This window comes from Syngnathoides biaculeatus, chromosome 12 (genome assembly GCF_019802595.1).
Source record: "Syngnathoides biaculeatus isolate LvHL_M chromosome 12, ASM1980259v1, whole genome shotgun sequence".
NCBI lineage: Eukaryota > Metazoa > Chordata > Actinopteri > Syngnathiformes > Syngnathidae > Syngnathoides > Syngnathoides biaculeatus.
In genome coordinates, this window is record NC_084651.1 from 15,946,009 (window position 1) to 15,972,399 (window position 26,391).

The 26,391-nt window shown below is 41.7% G+C and overlaps 2 protein-coding genes and 1 pseudogene across 4 annotated transcripts in view; 2 read left to right on the plus strand and 1 right to left on the minus strand.

Annotated features, from left to right (window-relative positions):
• thada (THADA armadillo repeat containing) overlaps nucleotides 1–8,928 on the plus strand; it is a 98,457-nt gene extending 89,529 nt beyond the window's left edge. For both annotated transcript variants that reach the window (XM_061837142.1, XM_061837145.1), the window contains 2 exons: nucleotides 5,655–5,830; nucleotides 6,710–8,928. In XM_061837142.1, the coding sequence (XP_061693126.1) occupies nucleotides 5,655–5,830; nucleotides 6,710–7,048 (515 nt within the window). In that variant the 3' untranslated portion in view covers nucleotides 7,049–8,928. The remainder of the gene's footprint in view (nucleotides 1–5,654; nucleotides 5,831–6,709) is intronic.
• Nucleotides 6,135–6,253, minus strand: LOC133510322 (5S ribosomal RNA; annotated as a pseudogene).
• A 1,803-nt stretch (nucleotides 8,929–10,731) lies between the features above and the next one.
• On the plus strand, nucleotides 10,732–14,197 carry zfp36l2 (zinc finger protein 36, C3H type-like 2). Of its 2 annotated transcripts, none has more exons than XM_061837631.1 (2): nucleotides 10,732–11,209; nucleotides 11,348–14,197. In XM_061837631.1, the coding sequence occupies exons 1-2, from the start codon at nucleotides 11,117–11,119 to the stop codon at nucleotides 12,530–12,532; spliced, it is 1,278 nt and encodes a 425-aa protein (XP_061693615.1). In that variant the 5' UTR covers nucleotides 10,732–11,116; the 3' UTR covers nucleotides 12,533–14,197. The 2 variants fall into 2 exon arrangements, with proteins under 2 accessions (XP_061693615.1, XP_061693614.1); XM_061837630.1 differs by having other exon boundaries at nucleotides 10,741–11,209; nucleotides 11,345–14,197.
• The last annotated feature ends 12,194 nt before the right edge of the window (nucleotides 14,198–26,391 follow it).

Below are 26,391 nucleotides of genomic sequence, written 5' to 3' on the forward strand. Positions count from 1 at the left end.
CTCTCTGCTTTCCACTGTTCCATTACTACCGGGAATACTTGGTGCATGTGTGTTTTATGCTATGCTAATATTCTTTTCTATTATGCTATCCTATTAAATATACTGTAATAATTGTCCTGCAGTAAAGTTCTTGACAAATTAAAAAAATGTGGAAATTCAGAAAAAAATGGACTTATTGTTCTGAAAGTACATTTCTATAGATTGGCAGCTCTGAAAAGCTTTTCTGCTTTTCTCAAGTAAATAGTATTCATTAACAATTAGTTTGAGGTTCTCCAAGATAGTTTCACCAAAGGGATGATGGTTCTTCCATAACATTTTACATTTACATTTTTTTGTTGTTTTTTTTTGTTTTATTTTTTATTTGCAAACCATGGAGATGAAATCCCTTATGTCTTTAAAAAGGCATAAGTGCATTATGTGGAGTTGCTCTTTCTTAGTCAAAGAAATGTGATATCCATTAACTTTCTTGACATGATATCCATTCCAAACCATTTTTTTCTCATAATACAACAGCAACTTTGAAGCGTTCCTGTATCTGCAGTACAACCTGGATAAGACGGGAGAAATGAATGGATGTGTGTCCCGTAAATGCAACTTTAAAAAAAATAAAATTAAAAATTAAAAAAAAAGCATAGCCAGTAGAGCATTGAATTTCTTCAAGAATTCTCATGATTTTCTTTCATTTTAATTTTTTGGAAGGGACTTTTGCATCTGCTGCTGGAAGCTTTAAACCATCATCGTAACCTGGAACCCTTGTCGTCATGGGAATTTTCACTCCTCTCTGACTAATGCTTCTTCTCGGTGTCGATTGTTGCATTTGGCCCACTTGCTTTTTGCTATCAACAACCAAAGGAAGTCAGAGCTGTAAAGACTTTTTTTGTTTGTGTGTTTGTTTCACACCTCTCTTTATCTCACACTTTAGCTTCCTGGTATCTCTGCTCCAAAGTGGCTTGTGTGAGGAAGCACAACTTTCTCGTGTGAAGACCATTCTTGTGGTTGGCTTGCTGATAGTCTTAGTTTTGCTGCTACTATCTTTTCCATGTTGTTTCCATTCATGTTGGGCAGCAGTTCTCAACCTTTTTTAACCAAGTTCCACCCAAAAAAAAAAAAAAATCTTAACTGTCAAAGTACAGTGGTAGCTCTACTTACAAAATGCATACATTCCGCAAGTCATTGTGTAATGTGATCCCCCTCCAAGTAGATGCACTTTTTACATGTAGTCTCAGTGGGGTAGCCGGAAAAAGTGCCATTCGATAAAGGTATTCTTAGGCTGCTTCACAAACTAGCTCAATGTGTTTAATTTGTAACCTTATATGTTGGGGCCTTTGTAAACCAAGGACTCCTGTGTTTTTATACACATACGCAATTGTCTATAATTAAACTGTTTAACTAGTCAACTAGTCAACCACGGGCCTTTCTCTGACCATGTGTCTCTGCTGACCAGTCAACATTCCCATACAAGCGGGAAAACTTCCTGGCAGGATTGAGCTGGTGAACGTACCAACACTGAGACTGACCTGATATTTAGTGACACCAGGCAACTTTGTGATATTTGGGCGTTCTATCTCTCCCTCTGTTTCTTTTTCTTCTCTACCCACACCTCAGGGCAATGTCTTTTTCCTCACTATGAGCAACAATTACTGTGTCATTTGATAGTTTAATATGCATCATATTTTCACTGGTGTCTTATTCATACTGTACAATCAGATGAGGGAGGATTAGGGTCACACAGAACAAAAAATTAATAAATGTTTTTACGTTACAAGAACTTTACCAAAAAGTCATTTCCAGATATTTAGATTTGCACGTATACATTTACAGTGACAATCATAATCCACACAATCACCAATCTACAGAGAATACTTCTTCTATGGGTCACAATATACTGTGAATCAGGCTGTTGTACAGATTTATGATATAGTGAGAGCAAGGTTATTTCCATTTGACGTGATTGTGCGTCAAATGTGATCACCTCTAAAACAAACAAAGAAATTACATGACGCGCCAATGTATGTTACGATGAAACTAAAGAAGTTGTTTTATTTTATTCTCATACTTTCCACATCTGCCAAAAGGTTACATCTTCCACTTGTAGTCCTGCCCAACTCTCAGATAAACTACAGAGTATTTTGTAATTAAATGGCAACAATGCAGACAAGTCTCAGTCAAACGCAAACACACAAACGGAGACAAATATACACTGCACAACAAGCAGCTCATATCCCGTCATACAAACTAACCCACTACACACACACACACACACACACGATACAGCCACCCAACACTCATGCTGGCCATAGCATGAAAGACAATCTCCTTGAGAAACAAGTATTTAATACCAAAAGCTTAAGGAAGGAAATCACATTACAAGCTGTGGGGAAAAAAAATCCATGCAGCTCTTCTAACCCTTTATGTTTGTAGGTGGGGGTGGTAAGTGGACTTTTACATCAAGGCTTGGCTGTCCCTGAGAAGAAGTGGCTTCTTGGTAAAGAAAAGAATTTGTCACTCAAGCTCTTAAACTGCTAAATCTCCTCTAATACTGTACAATCAGCAGCCTGTAATGTTCACAGCCTGCGTCTTTCCCTCTGCTCAGACTTCAGACTCTGATTTTACGCCTCTTTTCTCAAGAGGAAAATCAATATGGGTTCCCATCACCCTGTGTGTGTGTGTGTGTGTGTGTTATGTTGTATGTGTGCTGATGGGGTGGTTGTAAACCTCCAGGCCCCCCCCCCTTCTTTTTCCCGTAGTTGTAGTAGTGTTTGGACTTGTCATTCTACAAACCTTTTCATGTCCGTGGTGTTATTCTGGGTGTCAGGTGCAGGGACGATGGTGAAGGTGGGGGGGGGAGGGGGGAGAACAACTAACCCACTTCACACAATATGACCCAAACGGTACAATGGCAAACTTTCCTTTGACCCAACTTTTGCAAAAGTTTCGACCCCGTCACGTTCATTATTGCAGTTTTAGAGGTTCCTTTTAAAATAAAATCTGTGTTTTTGGGCAATATTGTCTAGTTAAACGATGAGCTAACAATCTGGTCAACACACTTTTTTTTTTTTAATTTGACTTACAGTTACACAAGATGTGTATCTTACTTGAAAGTCTTGGTGCTTAAATTCTGCCGTGTCAGAACGTTAGTTAGTAATTTCAGGAGAATCAAGAACCAGGTTGCCAATTGTTTTTTTTTTTTTTAAATCTAATTATCCAAGCCACTCACCTGTGCCTACCATAGCAAAATTCTAAAAACTTTTTGGGACCGGAAAATTTCTCAGACTCTATAATGCTGCTGATATAATAAAGCATCATTCATGTACAATGATTTTTCATAGATATGAACATTTAATTCTCAAGAATATTGAACACTGACAGTGAAATGTGAAACAGTAAACAATCTTGTTTTTGACTCTGTGTTGACAAAAATTGCACTTAAATATGAACATGTTGCGCAGAGGTATAGATTCATTAATGACCTGAAAAACATACTGCCATTGAAGTTTCCATTTAGTTCATGCAAAGTAACAGTACAAACATATAAAAGTATTTTGCATCAAGATTCACACTCCCCCTCCAAAGTCTGCAGCAGTCACCAAAAAAAGTTTTGGGGTTTTTTTGCATGTTTGTCCCTTAAATGTTTCCCAGCATCCAATCATTTATAATGTTAGTCAAGGAAAAGCATATACAATGTAGTTTTAAATATATATATATTATTGGGGAAAAAAATGCAACCCTACATGGTACTGTGTATTGTTTTTTTTTTTTTTTTTGGGGGGGGGGTGCAAACATAACTCGTTGGGCCACCCTTAGCAGCAGCAACTGCAATCAAGCATTTGCAATAGCTCGCAATGAGTCTCTGAGAGCCCTGTGGAGGAATTTTGGCCCACTCATCTCAAGCATGAAATACCTTTTTAAGCTTATGGCAGAGCATCCGAATACGATTCAGGTCAGCACTTTGACCAAGACACTCCAAACAATTCATGTTGTTTTTCTCCAGACATTCAGAGGTGGATTTGCTGGTGTGCTTTGGATCATTGTCCTGCTGCAGAACCCGAGTCTGCTTACGCTTTTTGTCATAAACAGATGACTGAAAATTCTCCTTCAGGTTTTTTTGCAAGCTAGCTGAATTCTCATTGTTGCATTTTCCACAGCAAGTCTTCCAGATTCTGGAGTACCGAAACAGCCCCAAACCATCACACAACTGCCACTATATTTACGTTTATATGATGTTCTTTTTTCTGAAATACAGTGAGTATTTTCCTAAAGTCTAGTAATAGTCTAGCAAGTTTGAGACAGATATGATTATTTTTTTTCTTTCCAGTCGTTTTCATCTTGGAGTTTTGCCATGTAGGCCATATTTTTCTTTTTTATGGTGGAGTCATGAACAATGACCTGAACTGAGGTGTGTGAGCCCTGCGGTTCTTTGGATGTTTTGTCCAACTCTTCTTTATTGCCCTTATAAATGATTAGTAAATTAAAAGTTAAAAATATCAAATCGGCCCATGAAGCCTTCTTTTGTCCTGGAGGATTTAAATTTGGACACCCATGGATTACATTAAAGCATGATCATGGGTTCCTTTTGTACAGTCAAGTATATGCTGTATATCAATGTATATTTAAGCTTCGCGTCACATTTAACTAAAATGTGTCCTCTAATTACCATCCCATGTGTCTTCAATCTTGTAATCAGACAGCCTGCCCGTAGAAACGGTGGTGTATGTGTAACCTACTTCCACATTCAGCAAAACTCCCGCCTCGAGTGAATGGCAAAGGGGGACCATGACAAAACACCCGTAGAAACTTCAAATGTCCACAATTTTTTTTTAACACAAGGTGTCATCACAAAGCCAACAAAATGGCAATATCCAGTTTGTGCTTGGTTTTTACATACAACTTAATTGCATAGATACACATTTGTATATTTTTTCTAAAGACACCAGCCAAAAAGTAAACATTCATGCAAGTTTAGGTTCAAGATGTTGTTAACCCCTTATCATGCTCTGTAGCGTAACATATACATGAAGTCAGCTGTAAAGTTTCCCCTGTTTGTCACATGATGTTCTACATATAGCGAATTCATCACTGTGTTGTTTGTATAACATTGCACAAGGAGCATACAGAGTGAACGAAAGTTATCTCAGAAGATTGAAAATTAAATTACAGATTTAATTGATGAGAATACGAATAGTAACTCAAACAGAACAGCCCTAAAAAAAAAAAAAATGAAATCCAAGGTCAAATACCATCCGTTTTATTACCATTTGTCATTGTTTTAGTTACTGGCAATGTTAATACTAGCTTTAGTGATTCAACTTATTTTCCGCGAGCTGTTAGTTGAAGTCTTTTTTTGCTCAGTTTTGTTATTTATCTGAACTGGTTTACCTCCTAATGACCTTCTGCACAAAGAATGCAAAGGTCCTCTGGCCGTTCTAAAGGAAAAACCCTTATTAGTACAAACAGTCCTCAACTCGCAGGTAAAGGTCATACTTTGACAGTAGAGCCTTGGGAATTAGACAAGGTTGGGAAAAACTTGACCCGAGCACATACACTTCTTTGGAGTTCTGACCACCAAGACGATTATGGGTAGCCCAAATCTTGTTTCAGACTCTTGTCAACTAATTGGGAAGTCTTTAATTTATGTCAAAATTTTGGTTCAACAGAGGTGACAGGCATGACGGTGTGTCCTCCTGTAGCCCTGGACGTCGGAGTGAGGCTCTTGTGTTGCCTGTTCGATCTGTGGAAGCAGATACCAGCAGGCGTCCTAGCTCTGACAGAGTGGCTCCTGGGAGAGGGAGAAGACAAAAAGGACAGAGATGCAGATGACACCTCCAGTCTGGTAAAAAAAAAAAAAAAAAAATTATTTGTTTGGCTTTTTCCCACCAAGAAGTACATTTTTGTTCTGGTTAGGAGGTTAGGGTTAGCTTGTTTGGCATGTCAAGCGTATCAACATTACCAAGTCCAGATCACAAATGCAGTACGAGTTACAATGGTCCCAAAAAAAATATTTGTCTTTTCCTTTCGGCTTGTCCCGTTAGGGGTCGCCACAGCGTGTCATCTCAGATGAACACATTTTTGTTTGGCACAGTTTTACAACGAATGCCCTTCCTGACGCAACCCATCTGCATTTTAGCCAGGAGAGAAGCTTAAACCACCTGATATTCCCAAGCGGTCTCCCATCCAAGTACTAACCAGGGCCAAACCTGCTTAGCTTCTAAGATCTGACGAAATCGGGTGTTCTCAAGGTAGCATGGCCGTAAACGGCCCCCGCAAAAAAAAAAATATATATATATATATATATATATATATATATATATATATATATAATATATATATATATATATATATATATATATATATATACATACACACACAAAATTTTAATCTATAACTTTTTGGTCTTTGTCTGAATATCTAGATTATCTCGGCATACACCGTACTCCTGTCGGTTCAAAAATGGGTGAAATTGACTCTTGAACAAGAAAAGAGAAAATAATTGAATAGTGTTTCTGGAGCAGCTCGGGCCCTCTCCTCCCTCCTGCACATCGACTGCCTTGTCTTTGCTCTGCCTTTTGTCCAGTTCTGTCCATTTGTCCGTGTGGCAAGAGGCACAAATGTGTGCAATTGTTTATCCAAGTGCTGAATGTGTTAAAAACTGGAGGTTTGTTGCATAATATTGGACCAATAATGGACCAATTTGGTTGTTTTGATTGACTAGGATGAAGAGGACTTCCTGTTTGAAAAGGGCGAACTTAACCTGTGGGCCGAGCCAATCCAGTGGGTGAAGCTACTTCACAAACACCTCATTTCCCACATTCTCACATACAACCAGACCAGAGATTCGGGACGTGCAGATCTGGAACAGGTTCGGGCTCAAATAGACACATTGGCCTTCAATGCCCGAGCCAAACTGTTGAGCTCCAAACAAGCCCTGGACTCCCTCCCAGTCTTCCCCCAGTTCTCCTGCCCAATGGAGCACGCCCGACTGGTACTGCACCAGCAGAGGGCCACTCTGGCTTTGGATGTGTTGGACACGCTGAGAGGAGAAACTGAGTAACATCTCAATGTCGGAAAAACTATCACGCAGCTTTTCTTGGGTGACTGTAACAATCTCAGATGGGATGTTTTTAATCATATATTTACTCTCTGTGCACCTCGTTGATTTTAAATTTTGACTGTTTTCCATTATTGTCTGAAATGAAACTTTTTCAAAAATTAATTTTGAATTGTTATTTTCCAAAATGTTTGGCAAAACACAGTTGGAAATGACACAAGGTTCTGGCAAAAGATGAATGTGTTGTAGTCTTGTTGATACTCCATCCATCCATTTTCCATACCCTTTATCCTCACTAGTCCCGCGGGCATGGTTGACCTTATCTCAGCTGATGTTCAGCAAGAGGTTGGATACACCCTCAACTCGTCACAGGGCACATATAGACAACCATTCGCACTCACAATTTCACCTGCAGGCAATTTCGTCTTCAGTTAATGTAGCATGCATTTTTGGGGATTTGGGAGGAAACCAGCGTACCTGTAGAAAACTCATGGCAGATGTGCTGATGGAAGCTTCCAGCGCCTCATCCAGATTGCAGATTGCGAGTACAGTTGTGTTCAAAATAGCAGTCCAATGTGACTAACCAGATTAATCCACGTTCTGAGTTTATTTTTTATTGCTACATGTCAAAACAAGTTGCCAGTTGCTGCAGTCGATTCTCAGAAAACCAACAAGACCCAGCATTCATGATATACACACACACTCTTGAGGCTGTCCAATTGGGCAATTTGTTGAAAGGGGTGTGTTTGGGGAAAAAAAGACTTTACAAAGTTTTTTTTTTTGTTTCTAGGATTTACCAATCCTTTGAATCACTAAACTAATATTGTGTTGTATGACCACAGTTTTTCATAAGTCAACCAACTTGTGGCACCTTTCAGCTGTGTATTCCACTCCTAGATTCCTGAAACGACATTCCACAATTCATTTACGTTTCTTGGTTTTGCTTCAGAAACTGCATTTTTGATGTCACCACACAAGTTCTCACTTGGGGATTGGGGTGGCTACTCCAGGAGATTAATTTTTTTGGTTTGGAACGACCCATTTTCCTTGGGTTTTTAAGAAGAAATGCGTGTTCAACAGATGCCAGCTTCATCCTTAAATAGAGGTCCCCTGATTCGCACCCGTTTTTCGCAAAATTGATGACCTCACTCACATTGCATTTTTTTTTAACACAATAGCCCAATTCCACAGTCTTAATTGAGAGTGTGTATATCATGAATGCTGAGTCTTATTAGCTTTCTGAGAATCTACTGGACCTACTGTGAACTTGTATAACATGTAGCAATAAAAAATAAATTGAACATGTGGATTAATCTGGCTAGTCACACTGGACTGCTATTGTTTTGAATACTACTGTATACGTTGACTTCCTTTATTTTCCCGGTGTTTAATGATTCTTCCAATTGGACTTTGTTTGTGTCATTCCCTGTCGGTATATAATGTAGAGGACAGCACAATAGACTAGTGTCAGTTATGCCCATGTGTGTTCATGGTGCCCACATACTCATCGACCTTTCTCCCTCACTGGTATCCATCTTCCTTGTTACAGTAAAAGTGACGTAATGTTTTGAAACTGCTCACCATCCCCTAATAAAAACAAAGTTGTCTGATTTAGAGCGCTTCCTGCGGACAAGAACACATTCAAGGGATTTCTCAAGAACTTTGCCGAGTCTGTCCTTCACATTAAACTGTTTATCTCAAGTGCAGAGAGCAAATAGGGCAACTGATCCTCGAACAGCTCTCAGCCTATTTTTAGGTTGGTAGTAGTAGATTCCAAAGTCTTATGTCATTTTTTTTCCCCTGCCTGTTTCTGTTTCCTTCACCTCTTTCCCTTCGTCAACTCTGGAGAATATTAAATCATGTCAGAGACAGAAAAATAAACGATATATTCTTAGATGCTCTTTTGCAATTATGATTCTAAATTAAAAGGCTATAATGGTCACTGGTGTATCAGAAACCAGCAATTTCTGGTAGCACGCTGTGCGTTTTACACCCAATTGCATCCATTCACTACCAACTTTGTGACGTTCTGCAGTGTTTTGTGAAACGCATTTAATGTGAACATTCACCAAGTAATTCTTTTGCAGGGACTTGAGTTTTGGAACTGGAGGGTCACAGTTTGAGTGGCAACTACAGATGTTGGGGAGATGCTCATCTGCTTCCCAAGTGTTGTCAATGGTTCCCTTGAGCAAGGCGCAGCGCTATTTGCGTGTTCCCTTAACAGTGTCCTCTGTGTGCTGTGGATTATGATGTATTCTATCCAAATGCGTCATGTTTTTGTCACGTTAGGGAACACAAATTGATTCAGAACTGCTCCAGATAATCATCTGGCCACAGATGAAGTCAGATAAGTCCCCACTGAAGTCCCGTGAACAAAATGCATGACCACACCACTGTAGGAAGTTCACATTATGTTGAGATGTCAGGCGGATTGCTGTTTTCCATGCTGAACATTGGGGGAAAAAAAAAAATATATATATATATCCATACATTTTCTTTGCCGCTTATCCTCATGAGGGTCGTAGAGCCTGCTGGAGCCTATCCCAGCTGTCAAAGGACACGAAGCGGGGTACACCCCGAACTATTTGCCAGCCAAACACAGGGGACATTGAGACAAAACAGCCGCACTCACAATCACACCTAGGGGCAATTTAGAGTGTCCAATTAATGTTGCATGTTTTTGGGATGTGGAAGGAAACCCACGCAGGCATGGGGAGAACATGCAAACTCCACACAGGTGGGTCCGGGATTGAACCCGAGACCTCAGAACTGTGAGGCCAACGCTTTATCAGCTGAACCACCGTGCCGCCATTAATATATATATATTAGTTTTAAGGCTGTAAACAAAGAAATATTAAGACTGAATGGATAAGAACTAAAAACATTTGTGTGGCAGGAGTTATCGCCTCACAAGTGTTGATCAGCAGGTGGCGCATTTGCTTCCCTGCCGTCGGTTCCTAGCACGCTCTCCAGAGGGCGTCGTTGCTCCGCTGGATCTTTTAGAAACCGCATTCCTTTACTCTTTGCTCTGTGCTCCCACACTGAGAAAAACAAGTAGAAGGAACTGACGAAGGAAGAGCTGTGTGTGTGTGTGGGGGGGGGGGGGGTCACCTCAACTTCTTGAGTTGTATTCTATTTCGTTGTAGGAATCTGGTACTCTGGGTACTTAAAGCTTAATATGTAGGATATACTGAAGCAGGTTTAGTAGTTGAGTACTTTTGAGTGTACTGATGCTCAATACATGGCAGTATGTTGTTGTTCCCTAATTTCCCCGGGTTATGCAACGGGTAAATGCTAAAAATTGCCCTGCACTCTGCCTGGACTCCGCTCATACTTGTGGTCTCACCCTATCCACAGGGAGAGAGCAAGGGTGAGGCCGTTTCCTTCCATTACAAATGCAAGCACATGCTTCCAAGTGAGACAAAGTGGGAGGGGGCGCGTTTGAGCTGCTTCAAATCCTCACAACTTTGCACTTAGTCTGGATGTGTGAGGACACATTTCCTATGTTCACGTTCGGAGCCCCAGGAATTAACAAGGAAGATGAGGTGGCTTCAATTGAAGTCAGTTTTTCGGCACTAATTTGTAAATGTGATTTAAAACTGGAAGAAGAAGAAAAAAAAAAACTTTGGTGCCGTGATAAGGGGGATGGGCTTGGGGCTTGAATTTCAAGGCGTGGTGTTAAAGAATAGGCGGCCAACCGGTGAATGGATGTTTTTAAATGAGAAGAGGGGGGAGGAGGAGGTGGCCCTGACAAAACTTTTCTACGACTTAGTGGACTTCGCCCCTCCCCGGCCACCGGCAGGCATTTATAGTCCGCAAAAAAGGGCTCGAGCCCGCAGTGAAGCGCTTCTGGCTCGGCGTGTCTGCAGGGGAGGAATCACACCCATCTGCTACTCATCAACACATTTAAAAAAAAGAAAAGAAAAAAACGGTCCCCTCTTTTTGCATTAGTCGGTTAGAAACTCAGCCGGCTCTTATTTTTGAAGCAACTTTCCAGGACATTTACCTTCAACCAAAAAGCAGTCGTGGCCCAAAGCAGCGCTCGTCGCAGTGCAGCACGCTCGTTCCTCCATGAAAGAAGGAGTGCACCAGCAAGTTTGGGGAAACGACGACATGTCTGCGACCGTCTTGTCCGCCCTCTACGACATGGACATGCTTTACAAGGTACAGCTGCTCTCCCCCCCCCCTTTTTTTTTTTTTTAAATGAACTTGCGTGTATGAGTTGAGTGCGTGCTGCAAACAAGTTGCAGCCATGTGACTGGAGCGCGTTGCTAACATGTCGCCCGTTGTGTCCCGCAGCAGGATAAAAGCACCAACATGAACGCTCTCCACATCAACAGCATGCTGGACAGAAAAGCGGTGGGAGCCCCGGTCGCCTCCGCTGGCTCCGGCGGCCCGTTCACTCCGGGATTTTTCCGCCGCAACTCGACCAGCAACGTGGACTCGCTGAACAACGGCAACAAGTACACCACGGGCTCCTCTTACGGCAGCTTGAAGGAGAACACGCCGACCGCGACGACCACTCTCATGAACAAGGAGAACAAGTTCCGCGAGCGCGCGTACAGCGAGAGCGGAGAGCGGGCCGTGCTGCAGCAGAAGGCCGGCTCGCAGATCAACTCCACCCGCTACAAGACCGAGCTGTGCCGGCCCTTCGAGGAGAACGGCTCGTGTAAGTACGGCGAGAAATGTCAGTTCGCCCACGGCTACCACGAGCTCAGGAGCTTGTCCCGCCACCCCAAGTACAAAACGGAGCCCTGTCGCACGTTCCACACCATCGGCTTCTGCCCCTACGGGCCCAGGTGTCACTTTATCCACAACGCCGACGAGCGCCGGCCCGCCCCGGCCGCCAACGCCAACGTGCAAGCTAGTGAGGCGCGCGGCTACGTCCCGAGGGACGCCCTCCCCCCTCAGCACCAGCACCAGCAGCAGCAGCAGCTCGGCTACACCCACACCCACAGGGACAGACCAAAGCTTCACCACAGCCTCAGCTTCTCCGGCTTCTCCAGCCACCACGGCCTGGACTCCCCGCTGCTCGAAAGCCCCACGTCGCGGACCCCGCCGCCGCCCGCTTCCTCCTGCATGTCGTCGTCCAGCTTTTACGACGACGTGCTGTCGCCCAACTCCGTGTCTTGCATCCAGAGTGCCTTCAACTTCCCCGGGCAAGACCTCAAGACTTTACTGGCCCCGCTGGCCGTGCACACCTCCGGCGGCTACTCCGGCGGCGCTCACTACGGCAGCGTGCAGGGCGGCATGTGCCCCCCGTCGCCTCCCACCTACAACATGAGCCACTTGCAGGCGCTGCGCCGTCTCAGCGAGTCGCCGGTGTTCGAGCCTCCCCCCAGCCCGCCCGACTCGCTCTCTGACCGGGAGAGCTACGCCAGCGGCTCCCCCAGCTCCTCCGGGAGCCTCAGCGGCTCCGAGTCTCCCAGTCTGGACGCTGGGAGACGTTTGCCAATCTTCAGCAGGCTGTCGATTTCAGATGACTGACTTGAGTGTGTTTGTGTGTGGAGTGGATTTATGTCAGCAAGTTTCCACCCTGCTAAAGTGCCTCTGAGCAACAAGACATTGAAAGGGTGGTGGTCCTGCTCTGACCTCCCTGGTGGGGGGCAAGTGAGGAAAGTTCCACCCGTGGGGATCAAAAAGTGTCCTTGACCTGGCATTAGAATACTATTAGTTTTTCCCAGCCCCCCTCCTTTCTTTTTTTTTTTTCTGTAATATAGCTGTATTAAAAGTTGAGATAGCAAACAGAAGGCATTCCATCAGTGCCTTGCCTAAGGGCTCATGCCAGCCCCTCTTACCTGTTTTTTTTATATTTCTGTGCTCTATCAGGTGAGTCACACTTTTCCTGGGATTTGATGACATGACTTGACAAGAAGAAGAGACTTTAAAAGCGAGTCGATTTCCTCCCATCCTGCCAAGAATATGCCTTGACTCAGTGACATTTTTTTTCCCTTTTACAAAGTGCTTAGTTTTTTTTTTCTTCAGCTTCCATTCCATGTTTTCTCATAGCGCCACCCAGTGGTTAGGTTGGTTATTGTAGTTTGTTGCTTAGTTGAAAAGCACTCTTGAGTTGGGTTCGTTTGGGGGAAATCACTGCTGATGGTTGAATATATATTTTTTTAGCTGTTATGAGTGATTTGCATAGCAGTGCATAACTGGCTATGGACTATTTAACTTATTTATTATCTTGTGAAACAAGTATAGGCTACATTGATAATTTGTGTCCATACTATATTTATCAAGTATGATGAAGCAATAGATCTATATTCTTTTATGTTTAAATTATGATCGCCGTTATTAATCTGCATAAAGTGGAGTGTATGTTCTTTTCACAGTAATATATGTTTTCTCCTTTTTTTGTAACTTCACTTGGTTATTTTTTATTGTAAATGAGTAAAAAAAAAATCTTAATTTAAGAGAACGTATGTGATATTTATTTCATTAATTTTGTTTCCATGTTTACGTTTATTAAAGTTTTCATAATTGCTGTTTGCTTCTGAGCTTGTTTGTCAATGCTATAGAAGGCTTTTTTTTTTTCTTATGAGAATCCCTATTTAGATGATTCTGTAGAATGTAAACACAGTGTGGTTGTATAGACCGTCCAAAACTGGTTTTTATTTAGATCAGCGACAAAGAATCCAAGTCAATAAATTCAACCAAAAAGTTTTTTTTCTTTCCTCTGTTTGCATGAGGTCACACTGTGATTCCAGCCACGTGCTTAAGAATGTAGCAATCCCATGTGCCCCAGTATTATTGTGTAGTGCCTGTGGGGCTCACCAACATGACGCCTTTAAAATTAACCAAATAAAGTATTTTTCTTACATGGCATCTTTTATACGCAGGATGAAATGAATGTAGTTTTGGATTCTATTTTTACTAAAAAGTTGTTTCCGCTCAGATTTTCTGACAAGAACCGTAACGTCTCTTAGTCCCAATTCTTCCTCATTTGATCTTTTTTTTTTTTTTTTCCTATTTGCTCTGCTTTTTGTTCTTTTGATATCAAAATCTAGTCTGAGTGTTGAGTTTGCTGCAGAGGGAAGTGGTTGAATATGCCTGGTTTGTACATAGTAGGTACAGGGGGATGCGCACTATGTACTTTTGACTACTTTATCAGAAGTAAAGCTTTTTGAATGTAATAAATGGACAAAGACAGCGAGAGTTGTTTATTTTGCGGGGAGTCAGTTCACTACAAGTTGAGTGTGAGACTGTTAACTTTGTACTGTACATTTTTTTGTAGTTCTCCCAATAAAAAAAAAAAAAAACTTTTTGAAAAAAGTTTGGGGTTTTATTTGCTATTATTTAAGTTAATTTTATTTATGTCAGTTTGATGACGTGTTCCTGAATAAACACAAGGAATATTACAATAAACAAACAAAAAAAAACATTCTGGAGACAGTTTAAAAATCAGTCCAGGGCAACCACAGATCCTGATCTCGTCTGCGTCATTCCTAGCCTGAGGTTGTCATTGCTCTTCTCAGTACAGAGTAAATTCAACAAGCACACACTTGTCATCGCGAGACACAACTGCATTCACAAACCAAAGGAAGACGATTTTAATGAGAATGCCCGGGGAGAACGTTAATTATCCCATGAACTGAATTAGTTGCAGCATCAGGTAAATTTGATCAGGCCCTACAGCTTTGTCACGGTCATATAAGTGTTAATATAAGCATATGTTTAATATTGTGGCTGTAGTTTGCATCGAGGTAGAAGTGCACTGCATTATACTGAGACGTGATCTGGACATGCCCAAGAAGAGGAGCCCCCGAGGGACAGGGAGGCCATGCTAGCTGGAGGGTCTACGTTGCACAGCTGGCTTTGGAACGCTTATCTCCTGGTTTAAATGGAGGAGGCGGCCGGAGACAGAAAAGTGCGGGCCTGTGGACAGACTGCTGCCCCTGCAACCTCCGCCCACTTAAGTGGAATACTGAGAGCTATCTTGCACTGTGCAGTACTTTTGAAATACAAAGCTGTCAATGGCAGTGTTGTTAAATATTACATATTTAGATTACTGATATCGTGTCAATGTCCATCTCAACTCTCCTCAAGAGTGCAACAAGGTAAAGTACAATACACATAGAGCAGTTGTTCATCAAATTTCCCTCAACTTTTGGGATTGTGTCTCAGTTCGTGTCATTTGAGGTTACAATACTGTACGTTTTGCACACCACTGCCCTGATCTCAACCCAATAGAGCGGTGGTCATCAACCACCGGGCCCCGGACCATTTTGTACAAGCCGCAAATAATAAAAGATGACTGATGATTGTTTTGATTTTTTTGCTTCCGGGTTTCTTATTTTGAAAGACAACCACTTTCGCTCTTGCCTCATTTCGCACATGACTCTTTGGCTCGTCTTTTTCTTGCATCGGCAATGTAAGACAGCCCTCGTAAAATGAACCAGAAACAGTTCACTGGATAGTTTCTTTGCAATGGGTATACAAGACAACGATGAGACAACAGAGGGGTCACAGACTGCTTGCAAAAAGAAAGCTGCATTTAAAGAAAATACCAAGATTCCCATCCATGTTACGGGTTCATCACAATAGGTGATTGACAAGCCCCACACATACGGCATCAGGTTGCTATCAAAACAACCAGAGCTCAAAAGTGAGAGGTGCTATTGCAAAACTTAGTAAGCATTTTAATTGTATGCGAGTTCCCGCTTTTTTAAGGTGCCCTTTGTGATCGTTTCTACGGAGTTTGAGCTCTTGTTGTTTTGACAGCGACCCGACGTCATACATTTGCAGCAAACTTTTCGGAGAGACTGCAGTGAAAAAAAAAAAAAAGGTTGAAAACATCCCGCTTTTGGCGACTACAATTCGAAGAATAAATGAAAGAGCCGGGGATATCGAGGCAAAGTTACTTGAGAGAATGACGGCTATGCATTATGGTGAGGTGAATTTTTCATGCATTTAACACTCATTTTTAAGACAGTCGTTTAAATTTATTAAAAAAATTTATTAAAATAATTAATGTTTTGTGAGTGCCAAGCATACTGTTTTTCATGAGAACGTCTTATATTTATGGGCCATGAGTATTTTTTAATAGAAATATCTACTGTAATTATGACTTTAGCAAGGGGAAGTGAAAGACTAAGGCACGTTGCCCTCGCATACAAAATCAGATTATATCACTGCCATATGAACTGTCATAAACTGATAACCTCTTATATTTACAATTATTGTACGTCAAATGTTCACCTACTGTCGAGTTTGGGGGGAAAAAATAATGGAGACTACATGAAATTTTTGTATTTCTTGAATGGTAAACACAGTATTTTTGTAAAAAAAAAAACTCTTGTATTCAACAGAATGTCTATGCATCGTCAGTGTTTCATTTGAAATCTGTTGTGATGCTGTGAAAAGGAGAAATCATTCAAACAATGTCCAAATGCTTGTGGACAAAACAATCACTGTGTAGCTGCCAATGTTTTTCAACTATCAAGAGCTTTCGCTGGTGACTTTTCGGCTTGTTCGCCAACCCCGACTGGGCCATTCTCGTGTTTAGACTGCATTCTAATCTCTGTCCCATATTCCGATTGGGACCACAGTTGCTAAACTAGTTTTCCAGGAACCTCTCAAAGAATAATGCAAGTGTTTTCTTCACTCCACTCCGGGAAGTTATCAGCGGTAGCATAGGCATTAAGAAAATAATGCCCGGGCCCCCGGGAGTCATGCAGTGCCTGGAGTTCACGCCAAGATAAGGTGGTCTGATAAAGGTCCTGGCAAATATTTACTGTGCCCTCACTATTTCATAATGAAGTGTGTTTATCACAGCAGAGCCAAGGGGGCTGCACTATGCTTTAGTCTGTGCCAAGTAGGATACCTGTGGCTAAGGGTATGTTTGCCCGAGTATGCGTGTGTGTGTATTTGATGAAATGCAGTGTGTCAATCACTAAACCTACATGTTATGTATGATGAAGTGTTTCATCCATGTGAGCCCCATAAAATATAATCTCTTACTCCACATGGCGCAGTGTTTGTGTGCATGCTGGGGTCTTAGTGGTTAATGAGTCTGGAGCTGCGACAATGAAAGGAAATTCTCGCAGTTGTGATTAGGGCAGGAAGAACACTGGTTCCTGGCCACCACCCATTTCCACCTCTTCTATGTCTTGCTGTTTTTCCTCCTCCGTCGGTTTCCTTTCACCTCTGTAGTGGTGGTCAGCAGCTCCGAGGAGTTACTATTTGTGTTCCATTGCCGCATTTTGAAGCTCAGCTCGTCCTGGTATTGTTTTGGGCATGCTCGGGGCTGACCTGAGGTCAAGAAATGATTGCTCATACTTTCTAGACGTTGTTTTGGCCTCCAATGTACGCCAAATGGGTGGAGGATTGCAACTATATATTGAAGACCAAATACCGTTGGCCACTTCAGTGTCATCGTGTGCCAGATAAGGCCACATTCGACTGTTTGATTAACATTTCCATCAAGTTGTTTTCTTTACAGTAGTGGAAAGGAACTATTCTCCATTTTCCCTTTTCTTATGCGGTTATTTATTATTGCAGTGTAATAAAATATTCCCCCTGCTCGGAATTACAGCAGAAATGTCAATAAACGTGTGGTAAATTTCAGCCAATTAAGGTTGGTGCAAAAACACACTTTTTCGAGGGCTTGTCCTCATTTGGGCCATTTGTGAGCCGGAAAGGAATGAGCAGTACACACTAGTAGGGCTGTGTGGCGAATAGAAATTTAATCGCGATTTCGATTTTAACTTCTCACGTTCATAAAAACATTGTAATCTAAGAAACAACATTAATGTGCTACACAGGGTGATGTGTGTTTGCAATTCCTTGCTGTGTAAAAGCGCCCTGAATGCACCTGTGTTGCTTACAGCAAACGTGTGACGTACTATATGTTATTCTGGCCTCCCTGAGCAAGCGTTCAGCTGTTTAATGACACACCGTTTGGAATTTACTATAAAACTAAATACACAAGTAAAAGAATTGCACACATTGTATATTTAAATACAAAACATGGTTTGTTTTAGAAACATTGCCAGCTTAATTCCGCCACTCAATGGAAAACCCGATTGAGCGGCAAACAAAATTCAGCATTAGAAGTCAGGTAGTGAGTTACCTTCAAATAATGAATACTCACACACAAACACTGTAGTATGATATAGTCAGGTAATATACTCACGAACATATATTCTTCCAATTCTATCTGTGAAAATCAAGGTATAATAAAGTAATTACTTTCTTGGAGACTGAAGACTCTAAATTGCCTATAGATGTGAATGATTCTGACTGCAAATAGTTGTTTGTTTATATGTACCCTGTCTGGCAACCAGTTCAGGGTGTATCGGGCCTCTTGTCTGAAGACTCCAGCATGCCTGTGCCACTTGTGCCGATAAGCAGTACAGAAAATGGATGGATGGATCATTTTACTTGTTACTGATACTCAAAGTTGAGTTTTGGTAGTTGAAGAAATACTACATTTTTTAATCAATCAAAAATAATCGTAATTATTGTTTTTTTCCCCCCAGCCCTTCACCTTGGACTGGTCACATGCCTATTGTGCTGAACAAAAGATATGATAAAAAGAAAAGTAAATGTAAAAGTATTGCCCATCATACAGTATTTTGTTAGAATCCTATCACATGAATGCATTTATTTATTTATTGTTTTTTTAATGCAGCCTTACAGGTGGCATCGCAGCCCACTGGAAATTGTAGGCCGGTCTCAAGCTCAGATAAATGCAGATGGTTGCGTCAGGAATGGCATCTGGCCAAACAAATATGAGTGTTCATCCAAAGAATTCCATATAGGATTGGTCACGGCCTGGGTGAGCGACACTCCCCACCCAGGCATGTCCGACCAAGAGGAGACCCTGGGGCTGACCCAGAAGACGCTGGAGAGGCTACGTCTCTCGGCCTGCCTCGGAAGGCCTCAGGATCCCCCCAGAAGTGCTGGGGAGAGAGCCGTCTGGGCGTCCCTGCTAAAGCTGCTGCCCCTGCTACCCGACCTCGGATAAGCGCAAGGAAAATGGATGGATGGATGAATGGATAACCTTATTGTGAGGACCTCAAAACACAGACTTCCTTTGACTTTTAAGGGGAGGAGCGGGGCGTTGAGGTGGATGTTTCTGACCCCTGTCGTCAGCAGAGGTAAAGCTGTTTCACTCCACAGATAAATGCTGCGAGGTGAGTCAAGGTGAGTAGTGGCACGTGGATGCTGAGAAAGGTCATCTTGTTTACCCAGTGTGGCGATGGTGGGAGTTGGCTGATGCTGATCCAGTTCAACCGTTGCTGCTTGGCCCTCTGTGTTCCTCTCCCCTTGACGCCTGCCATCTTGTAAATATTTACAGAGCATCTTGTAAGGGGCCTTAGTGTTTACTGCCAATGTTTGTGGCTCCTCAGGAAGTGTGTTTGTGTGTGTGTGTTTGTGTGTGTGCTTGTGTGAGGGCTATGCAAAATGGATGCATCTTGCTTGCTGGAGTGTGTAAACCTTAAAAAATGTGTCGGATGAGGTACTTCCCTTGGTCTCTACTGTTTACTAACACTGGGCTTTGGCTGGCTACCTCCTCTGAGCCCCTCAAGTGACAGAGACATGCAGGAAGTGTTTGCTTGAGTTGCCCCACTCTATATAAAAGCCCTGACATCTTGTTTTTGCAGACAGGATATTATCACAGAACAGATTTTCTGTTGTCTCTGACAAATGTAAACAATAGAGGGTGTTAATACAAATATCCCAACCCGGCTTGGCTGTTTCAGGCATAGCTTTATGAGATGTTTGGAGATTCTTGGATTTGAGGCTGGGGTGAGAGCATGGGCAATAGTTTCACTGTGTCATATTTAATGACTGCTAACATGGCCTGGGTTTTATTTCAGAGGTCATGATATTCTGGACTGTAGCTGTAGAGATCATGATGAACTTTACAGAGCAAAGCCTCTTCATTCACAGTAGCATATCTTCCCTAAAATGTTTTGAAAGCTAACGCCAGTGTACATTTTGCTCAAGTCAAGTTTTAAAATGAACTTTACTTGAATTGTTAAGAAGATAATCCACGTAACATAAGACATGCTCTCCCAATGTTGAAATTATTACAAATGAAGAAAAGAAAACTGTGATTGACTCGATGCCAGTCCAGGATGGAACCGAGGGCTTGTCCAAAGTCAGCTAATGGCAATGAAGAAAATGGATGGATAATGAAGTGCAAAACATAAGCGGGTTAAAAAAAAGACATTTCTTAGAAAAATGGTCAAATGAGTTCTTTAATTCTATTATGCTTTGTAATAATGTCATAATTGTTACTAAGTGCAAGGTTGACTGTTGATTTCATGCAGTCTATAAATTTAGAGTTTCACTCTTTTTCACCTGACAGTGATGTAGGCCATCATTTATATAATCATATAATAGTGACCAGAAAATACAAGATCAGCATGACCAACAATTATCAGTTCACCAGACTAAACAGTGAAGAAATTGAGTCCCTAATGATTTGTACTTTTAATTAGTTGCTGTAACAAGGTGTTGGTTTTTTTCTTCCAAGACTTGAATGTCTACAACACTGCAGGGCCAAGGAAGCCTGAAAACGCAAGCATGCCTCAGGCTGTGCTGTTTCAGAGATGAAGCTGTAAAATGTAACATGTCCCATCTAGTTGAGTAAAAGAGCTTTACTTAGTACGGGCGTGGCCTCCAAACACGTGATTGGCAACTGAGCTCGGAAGGCGATAAGGAACTAGCTGTCAGGGTGGAGAGTGCGTGGATGTTTGAGCGTGGCCTACTTACACTTCCTCGACCAATCGTGCTCAAGAGGTTGACCTCACATGAGATGAACAAGGCCACGGTGAATGAAGCTTGATGATCAATGCTGCGGGGAAAAGCTGTGAGGGAAATAAATGAGGAGTATGGCATTGTTTGGGGGGATTTATTTGGAGACTGGATCGTCACTGACTTCTCTCATTCATCTTTTTATGCAGCAAGACAATCCTTGAGGTCAGAGTGTGCTGATTTTCGTGACAGGATGTCCGAGCACCAGAGCAACGCTGAGTAATTATATATAATCATCGAAACGTTTATGTTGTACAAACTTCATAACTATGGCGAGCGAGAGGCTGTGTAAAGTCGTGTGTTGGTGGAACTGTGAACGAGGCCAGATGTTGTGTGATTCACTGGGCTGACAGCCAGGTTCTGATTGTCACGCAGCAAGACTGAAGGCCTGCTGATGCTCTTCCCCACACTGAGTACAATCAATCACAGAAATGTGGTGTGTATCATTGTCACAGTATGCTATTACTGTCGGGATTACTTTAAGCCAGTGGTTTTCAAACTGGGGGGCACACAGATTGTTTCAGCCCCCACACCCTCTCCACCCGCTTGACAATTCTTCAACCCTGCCTCAGTTTCCAATTTCCAGCGCTGTCACCCGCCCCCACTTTTACAATTTTAGTGCGAGCACCTCCCCGATCAGAGAGTGTGTGTGAGTGGGTGCGTGTGTGTGTGTGTGTGTGTGCATGTGTGTGTGTGTGTGTGTGTGTGTTGCACCCCATTTCTTTAAGCAGAGGATACTCTCCAAGGAAAAAATAAAAATTGGTATATTTAAGATATCTATATCTCAGATTTGAGGAAGGTTACCCAAGACTGAAACCTCACCAATGGACACCCCCGTTAGGTGTATGTTTTGTTGCATTTGTACATATCCAGAATGACATTACTTTTGTGGTGGTGTAGCGTTTCTCAAGAGCTGCAGGACACCCAGGAAGAATTTCACCTGCAAATCCACCGAGAGGGCGTGAATATCATTTTGCAGTGTTTCTGTGGACTGATCAAGTAAGGACAAGAAGTCACTACAGTGGTTTCACTGCATGTGAAATCCATAGAAGTTTAACCCAGCAGACGAGCTAATGATTACAAATAAGTTAACTATAACAGACTGAAGGTCAATTTTGTCACTTATGACTAACGTAATTTCCGAACTATAAGCCGCGACTTTTGTCACACGCTTTCAAACCTGCGGCTTATGCAATGATGCGGCTAATTTATGCATTTTTTTTTGCTCCAGCACCCAGGGGCGCTCGAGCAGAAAAGATAACAGTGAGACGGGTGGAATATACAGTATGTGTCGAGGAAGACGCAAGTGCATGAATAAAATTAGCATGAACAGACCCTCACCATGGAAAATGCAAGAAATGCATATGACGTAGCTTTCAAGTGAAAAGCAATCGAGCTGGCTGATAAAGAAAGAAGCAGAGCATGTAAACTTGGCATCAATGAATCAATGGTGAGACGCTGGAAACCGCAACGGAAAGAACTGGAGCAATGTAAAAAGACAAAATTAGCTTTCAGAGGTAATAAAAGCAGGTGGCCTGAACCGTATTGTTGCTGTGTTCCTCCCACATCTCAGTGACTTTTACCAGTATGTTTTTTTTTTACCCAGCCTTACCCTTAGTGCTGTGTTACTACTGTATTACTGCTGTGTTTCTGCTGCGTCTCAGGCACTGTTTTGAAAGAAAAGCTAAGATAAATGATCAAAACTTTGAAAACTTTTTCTGTGTACTGTCTTTCTTTGTAAATATCTCATCTTTCTATGTGTGCACATGCGGCTTACAGACAGGCGCAGCTTACGTATCTACAAAATGTTTTTTCCTTTAAAAGTGTCCTGAGTGAGGCTTAGAATCAGGTGCGGCTTATAGTCCAGAAATTACGGTATATGCATATAGCAATGATTAAAGAATAAAGGATGCATAGCGGAAAACTAGCAAACAGGTTAGCGATGCAAATGCTAACGTGTTTCCTAAATTCAAATGAAAAAAAAAGTCAAATGCTCTTGGTAGGTCAAACTGAATAAAAACAAACACCTCAGTAAGCAGGTTTTTTATGGATGTATGAGGCTGGTCCATAGATGTACATTAGTGTGTCCGCCATAATCCATGTAGCAGATGTGTCCATGATGCCTACTATATACACGTTCAGCGTTACTTTGTCCAACCCCAAAATGACCTCTGGTCTCACCCTGGCCAACTCACTAAATATTCTCTGGCTCGGCCACTGATTGCCTCTCGACCTGTAAACACCACCCGAGGCTTCTCTTATATTCTCCCAGATAATTATGTTAACAGAAAGAAAAGACGGCGGTGTGTGTGTGTTTTATTGCTAAGTCGTATTGGGGTCCAGCTTTTGTGTGATGTTTTGTTCATTTGATCGGCTACTATTAGTTGTGAAAGACAGACTGTTTGCTTGTTTGTTAGTTTTAATTGATAAAACAGACACCGATATAACGGATATCGGCTAAAACCTGGCTAGAGTGTTAGATCTTACAATGGCATAAAAAACAAAGGATGAAAAGAAAAACACACACAAGGCTATTCAGTGAAAGGTGAGTCGTATCTTTAACAATGTTTGTCCATGGTCCAAAAAAGGTTTGGGACTTTTGCCCTATGAGGAACAGGAAAAAAAAAATGTCAGTATGATTATACCAGTCAATATAGAATAGAGAAAAAAGATTTATGTAGACCCCTCTGGCTGAAAGAGGTAAAGAGTTCAGGTCACCTTTGAGGTTTGACCTGCATCTGGTGGAGGGTTTAAGGTACTATTCCCAAATGCATTGTGTATGTGAGTCTCCAACAGAGGAAGAAGGGTGTTGTTAGTTCTGCTGGGTCTAGTTGCAGTGTTCTTACTCACGTCCATATTTCATATCTGCAGCTTTCAAACAAAAGACTATGTTGATATAATCTGCCGGGCAGTCAGAGGAAATGAGTGTTTGTATGCTCACAAACGATGTTTCTGTTTCTCTTTTGGTGTGATCCTGTTTTTCCATTAAGCTCATTAAAGTGTCCTGCTTCATTTCTTAGCATAACCACACATCTATTTGTTCAAGACTTGAGTGGGAGAAGTCAAGTCATGACCTGCCATTCAATGGAGGAGAACTGGGTCCCAAGGGCCTTCAGTCGGATTCCCGACAAGTAATTTATATGAGTCCCCTGAAGGATTTTTTTTTTGTTATCCCCAAATCAATTCTAATTATTGTTGTGAGGCCAAACATGTACGTGTACTTAATGGCGAGGGAGAAAAATACTAACAAACTTTGTCAACCCTATAAACACCCACAGTATGTAATTGAAATATGAAGAGAGAGTTGTGACAGTGAGGATTGCAGTAAAATCCATTCATTTATCAATGGATAAAGTCACATTATTACAGTTCCAACAGATTTACAGTCATCAAACAACACAGTGAATATCAAATACCACTTTTATCATGGGAAATTTAAAAGGAGTAAGAAAGCAAAAGGGATCAATTGTGTCATTTGTGGGGGAAAATGTGGCAAACAATCCAGCGTCTGCCCCATGAGGCCTGTCGGTTCATGGGGAAAATACCACGTACACGGATTAATAGTCCAGTACGAGTGCTTGTGTGTTGGGATTTTGCCAGCCAATTGAGACTGTTGATTTGGTAGTAGGAGTCTGATCAGTAGAATGACTGTCAGAATAATTGGTTAATGAGATCAGTATGTGATCAAAAAAGCTTGTTTCCACACAGTACAATACTGTTTAATACTGAATGATTTTGCCAAAACAGAGAAAGACCTATGCCCCTCAAGTCATCCATTTTAGGATTCAGAAAAAAAAAAAAAAAAAACATGAGCTGACGACTAAAATGATATTGGGACCAGCAAAATAAAAATAACGGACTAGCACCGTGAGCCACGTGGCTAATTTACATATGCATGTATACATGCAAATCTTATGTAAACTAGCCATGTGCCTCACGTTGGCTCACTGCACTTGAAACAGCAGGCGAGGGTTGAAATCCCAGCGAAAGGAGGTAAGTCTAAGACTTTCCAGATATTTTCAAACTTTTTATTATGTTTATTTACACATTTGTACGGTATTGTGTCCGTGAAGTCGTGAAATAAAAGATTTTAAAAAAATTTGTAGTGTATGCTGTATTTAAGCCATGAAATAGTGTTTCAGTTTTATGGACAATCAAGTGTAATGGTCCAAAACTTGCATTATACATTGTTAAGAGTTGAGGGTGTGCCCCGACTCCTGCCCGAAAATGGCTGGGAGAGGCTCCAGTACTCCCACGACCCTTGTGAAGATAAGCAGCTCATAAAATGGATCGATGCGCACAATACTATCTCATACAAGTACAACAATGATCAAACATTTATTGAGCAGCAGTATACATGTGACCCCTTTGACGCTGTCACCGACTCTGGAGCTTTGAAATAAGCTTCATTTGATTCTGCCAAGGTTGCTGACGTGGTCCACTGCTGCCTTACGTCCACATTTCACCTATTTCGAAAATCTTGACAGAATGTAAGAAATGTGAAAGATCCTATTAGGACATGACACACTGGGAAAGAACTCACTAGCATACCTAAACCGTAGGCCGAAACCTAGTGCACTTTTAATCCTCCAGGAATCAGCTACGCCGTCCCAACGTGGCCAGTCACGGACACGGTGCTCGACTGTGAGAAAATACCTGCATACAGAGGAAAAACATGGTGCCTTCGTTTCAGGCTGCCGGGACTGCAGGGATGTGTGTATAAATATTGTCTAAGCAGTCAAATGTTCCCTAAATTGGTGTTAATTTGTGTGGAGGAGAGCTTCAAAGTCTTTGAGAAAATGTCAACTGCGCCAATGCTTTATGGCGCAAGATCCAGCATTATGTGGTCAAGAGTGGTGGAAAAGAAAAAATATTGTTTATGAGTCTTTGCCCAATATCAGTGGTTCTCAAAGTGTGGTACGTGTACTAATAATGGTACGCCAGCTCCATCGAGTTGCACGTAAAAGAATCACCGAATTAAATGCTCAAACTGTGCGAAACGTTACGTGAGCTGAAATTCATTTCAAGTCCAGAACAGTAATTTTTTTTAAGTACAGTTAAATCATATGTAATTTAGTAACTTCAATGCCTTACAATTATCTGATGTCTGTGTGTAATCCAATTTAGTTGAATGATTATATTGTCTGTTTTGCTATATTTCAGCACAGTGTAATGTTTAAAATAGATTTGCTGACCACTTAGGCCTGCTATGCAATTGTACTTTAATGTTGCTCATTGTGGCAATATTTGTACTCTTAAGGTGATACTTGTAAAAGGTTTGTGAAGCGCTGTCCTTATTTAATGAGAACCGTAGACAACTATCATCTGCTGCCAAGAACAGTTAGATTAATGATAATCTTATAAAATGAAAATTGGGACATTTGGCCATGACAGGAAGGGAAAACTTGGTCAAATATAGAATTTAGTCCCACCTTTGACAGATCCAACAGTTTCCACTCATCTGGCAAGACTTTCTACAAGATGCATGTGGAAATGTTTATCTGTTCATCCAGAAGAACTTTTTTGTTTTTCAACTTTGAGGTGATGTTGGACAAGAGGCTCATAATGTCTTTTCT

What these genes read in the sequence shown, in the direction of transcription:
- zfp36l2 (XM_061837630.1), top strand. Translation starts at nt 11,117, where the DNA reads ATGAAAGAAGGAGTGCACCAGCAAGTTTGGGGAAACGACGACATGTCT. An exon ending in ACATGGACATGCTTTACAAG is followed by an intron (nt 11,210 to 11,344) that starts GTACAGCTGCTC and finishes TGTGTCCCGCAG; the next exon opens with CAGGATAAAAGCACCAACAT.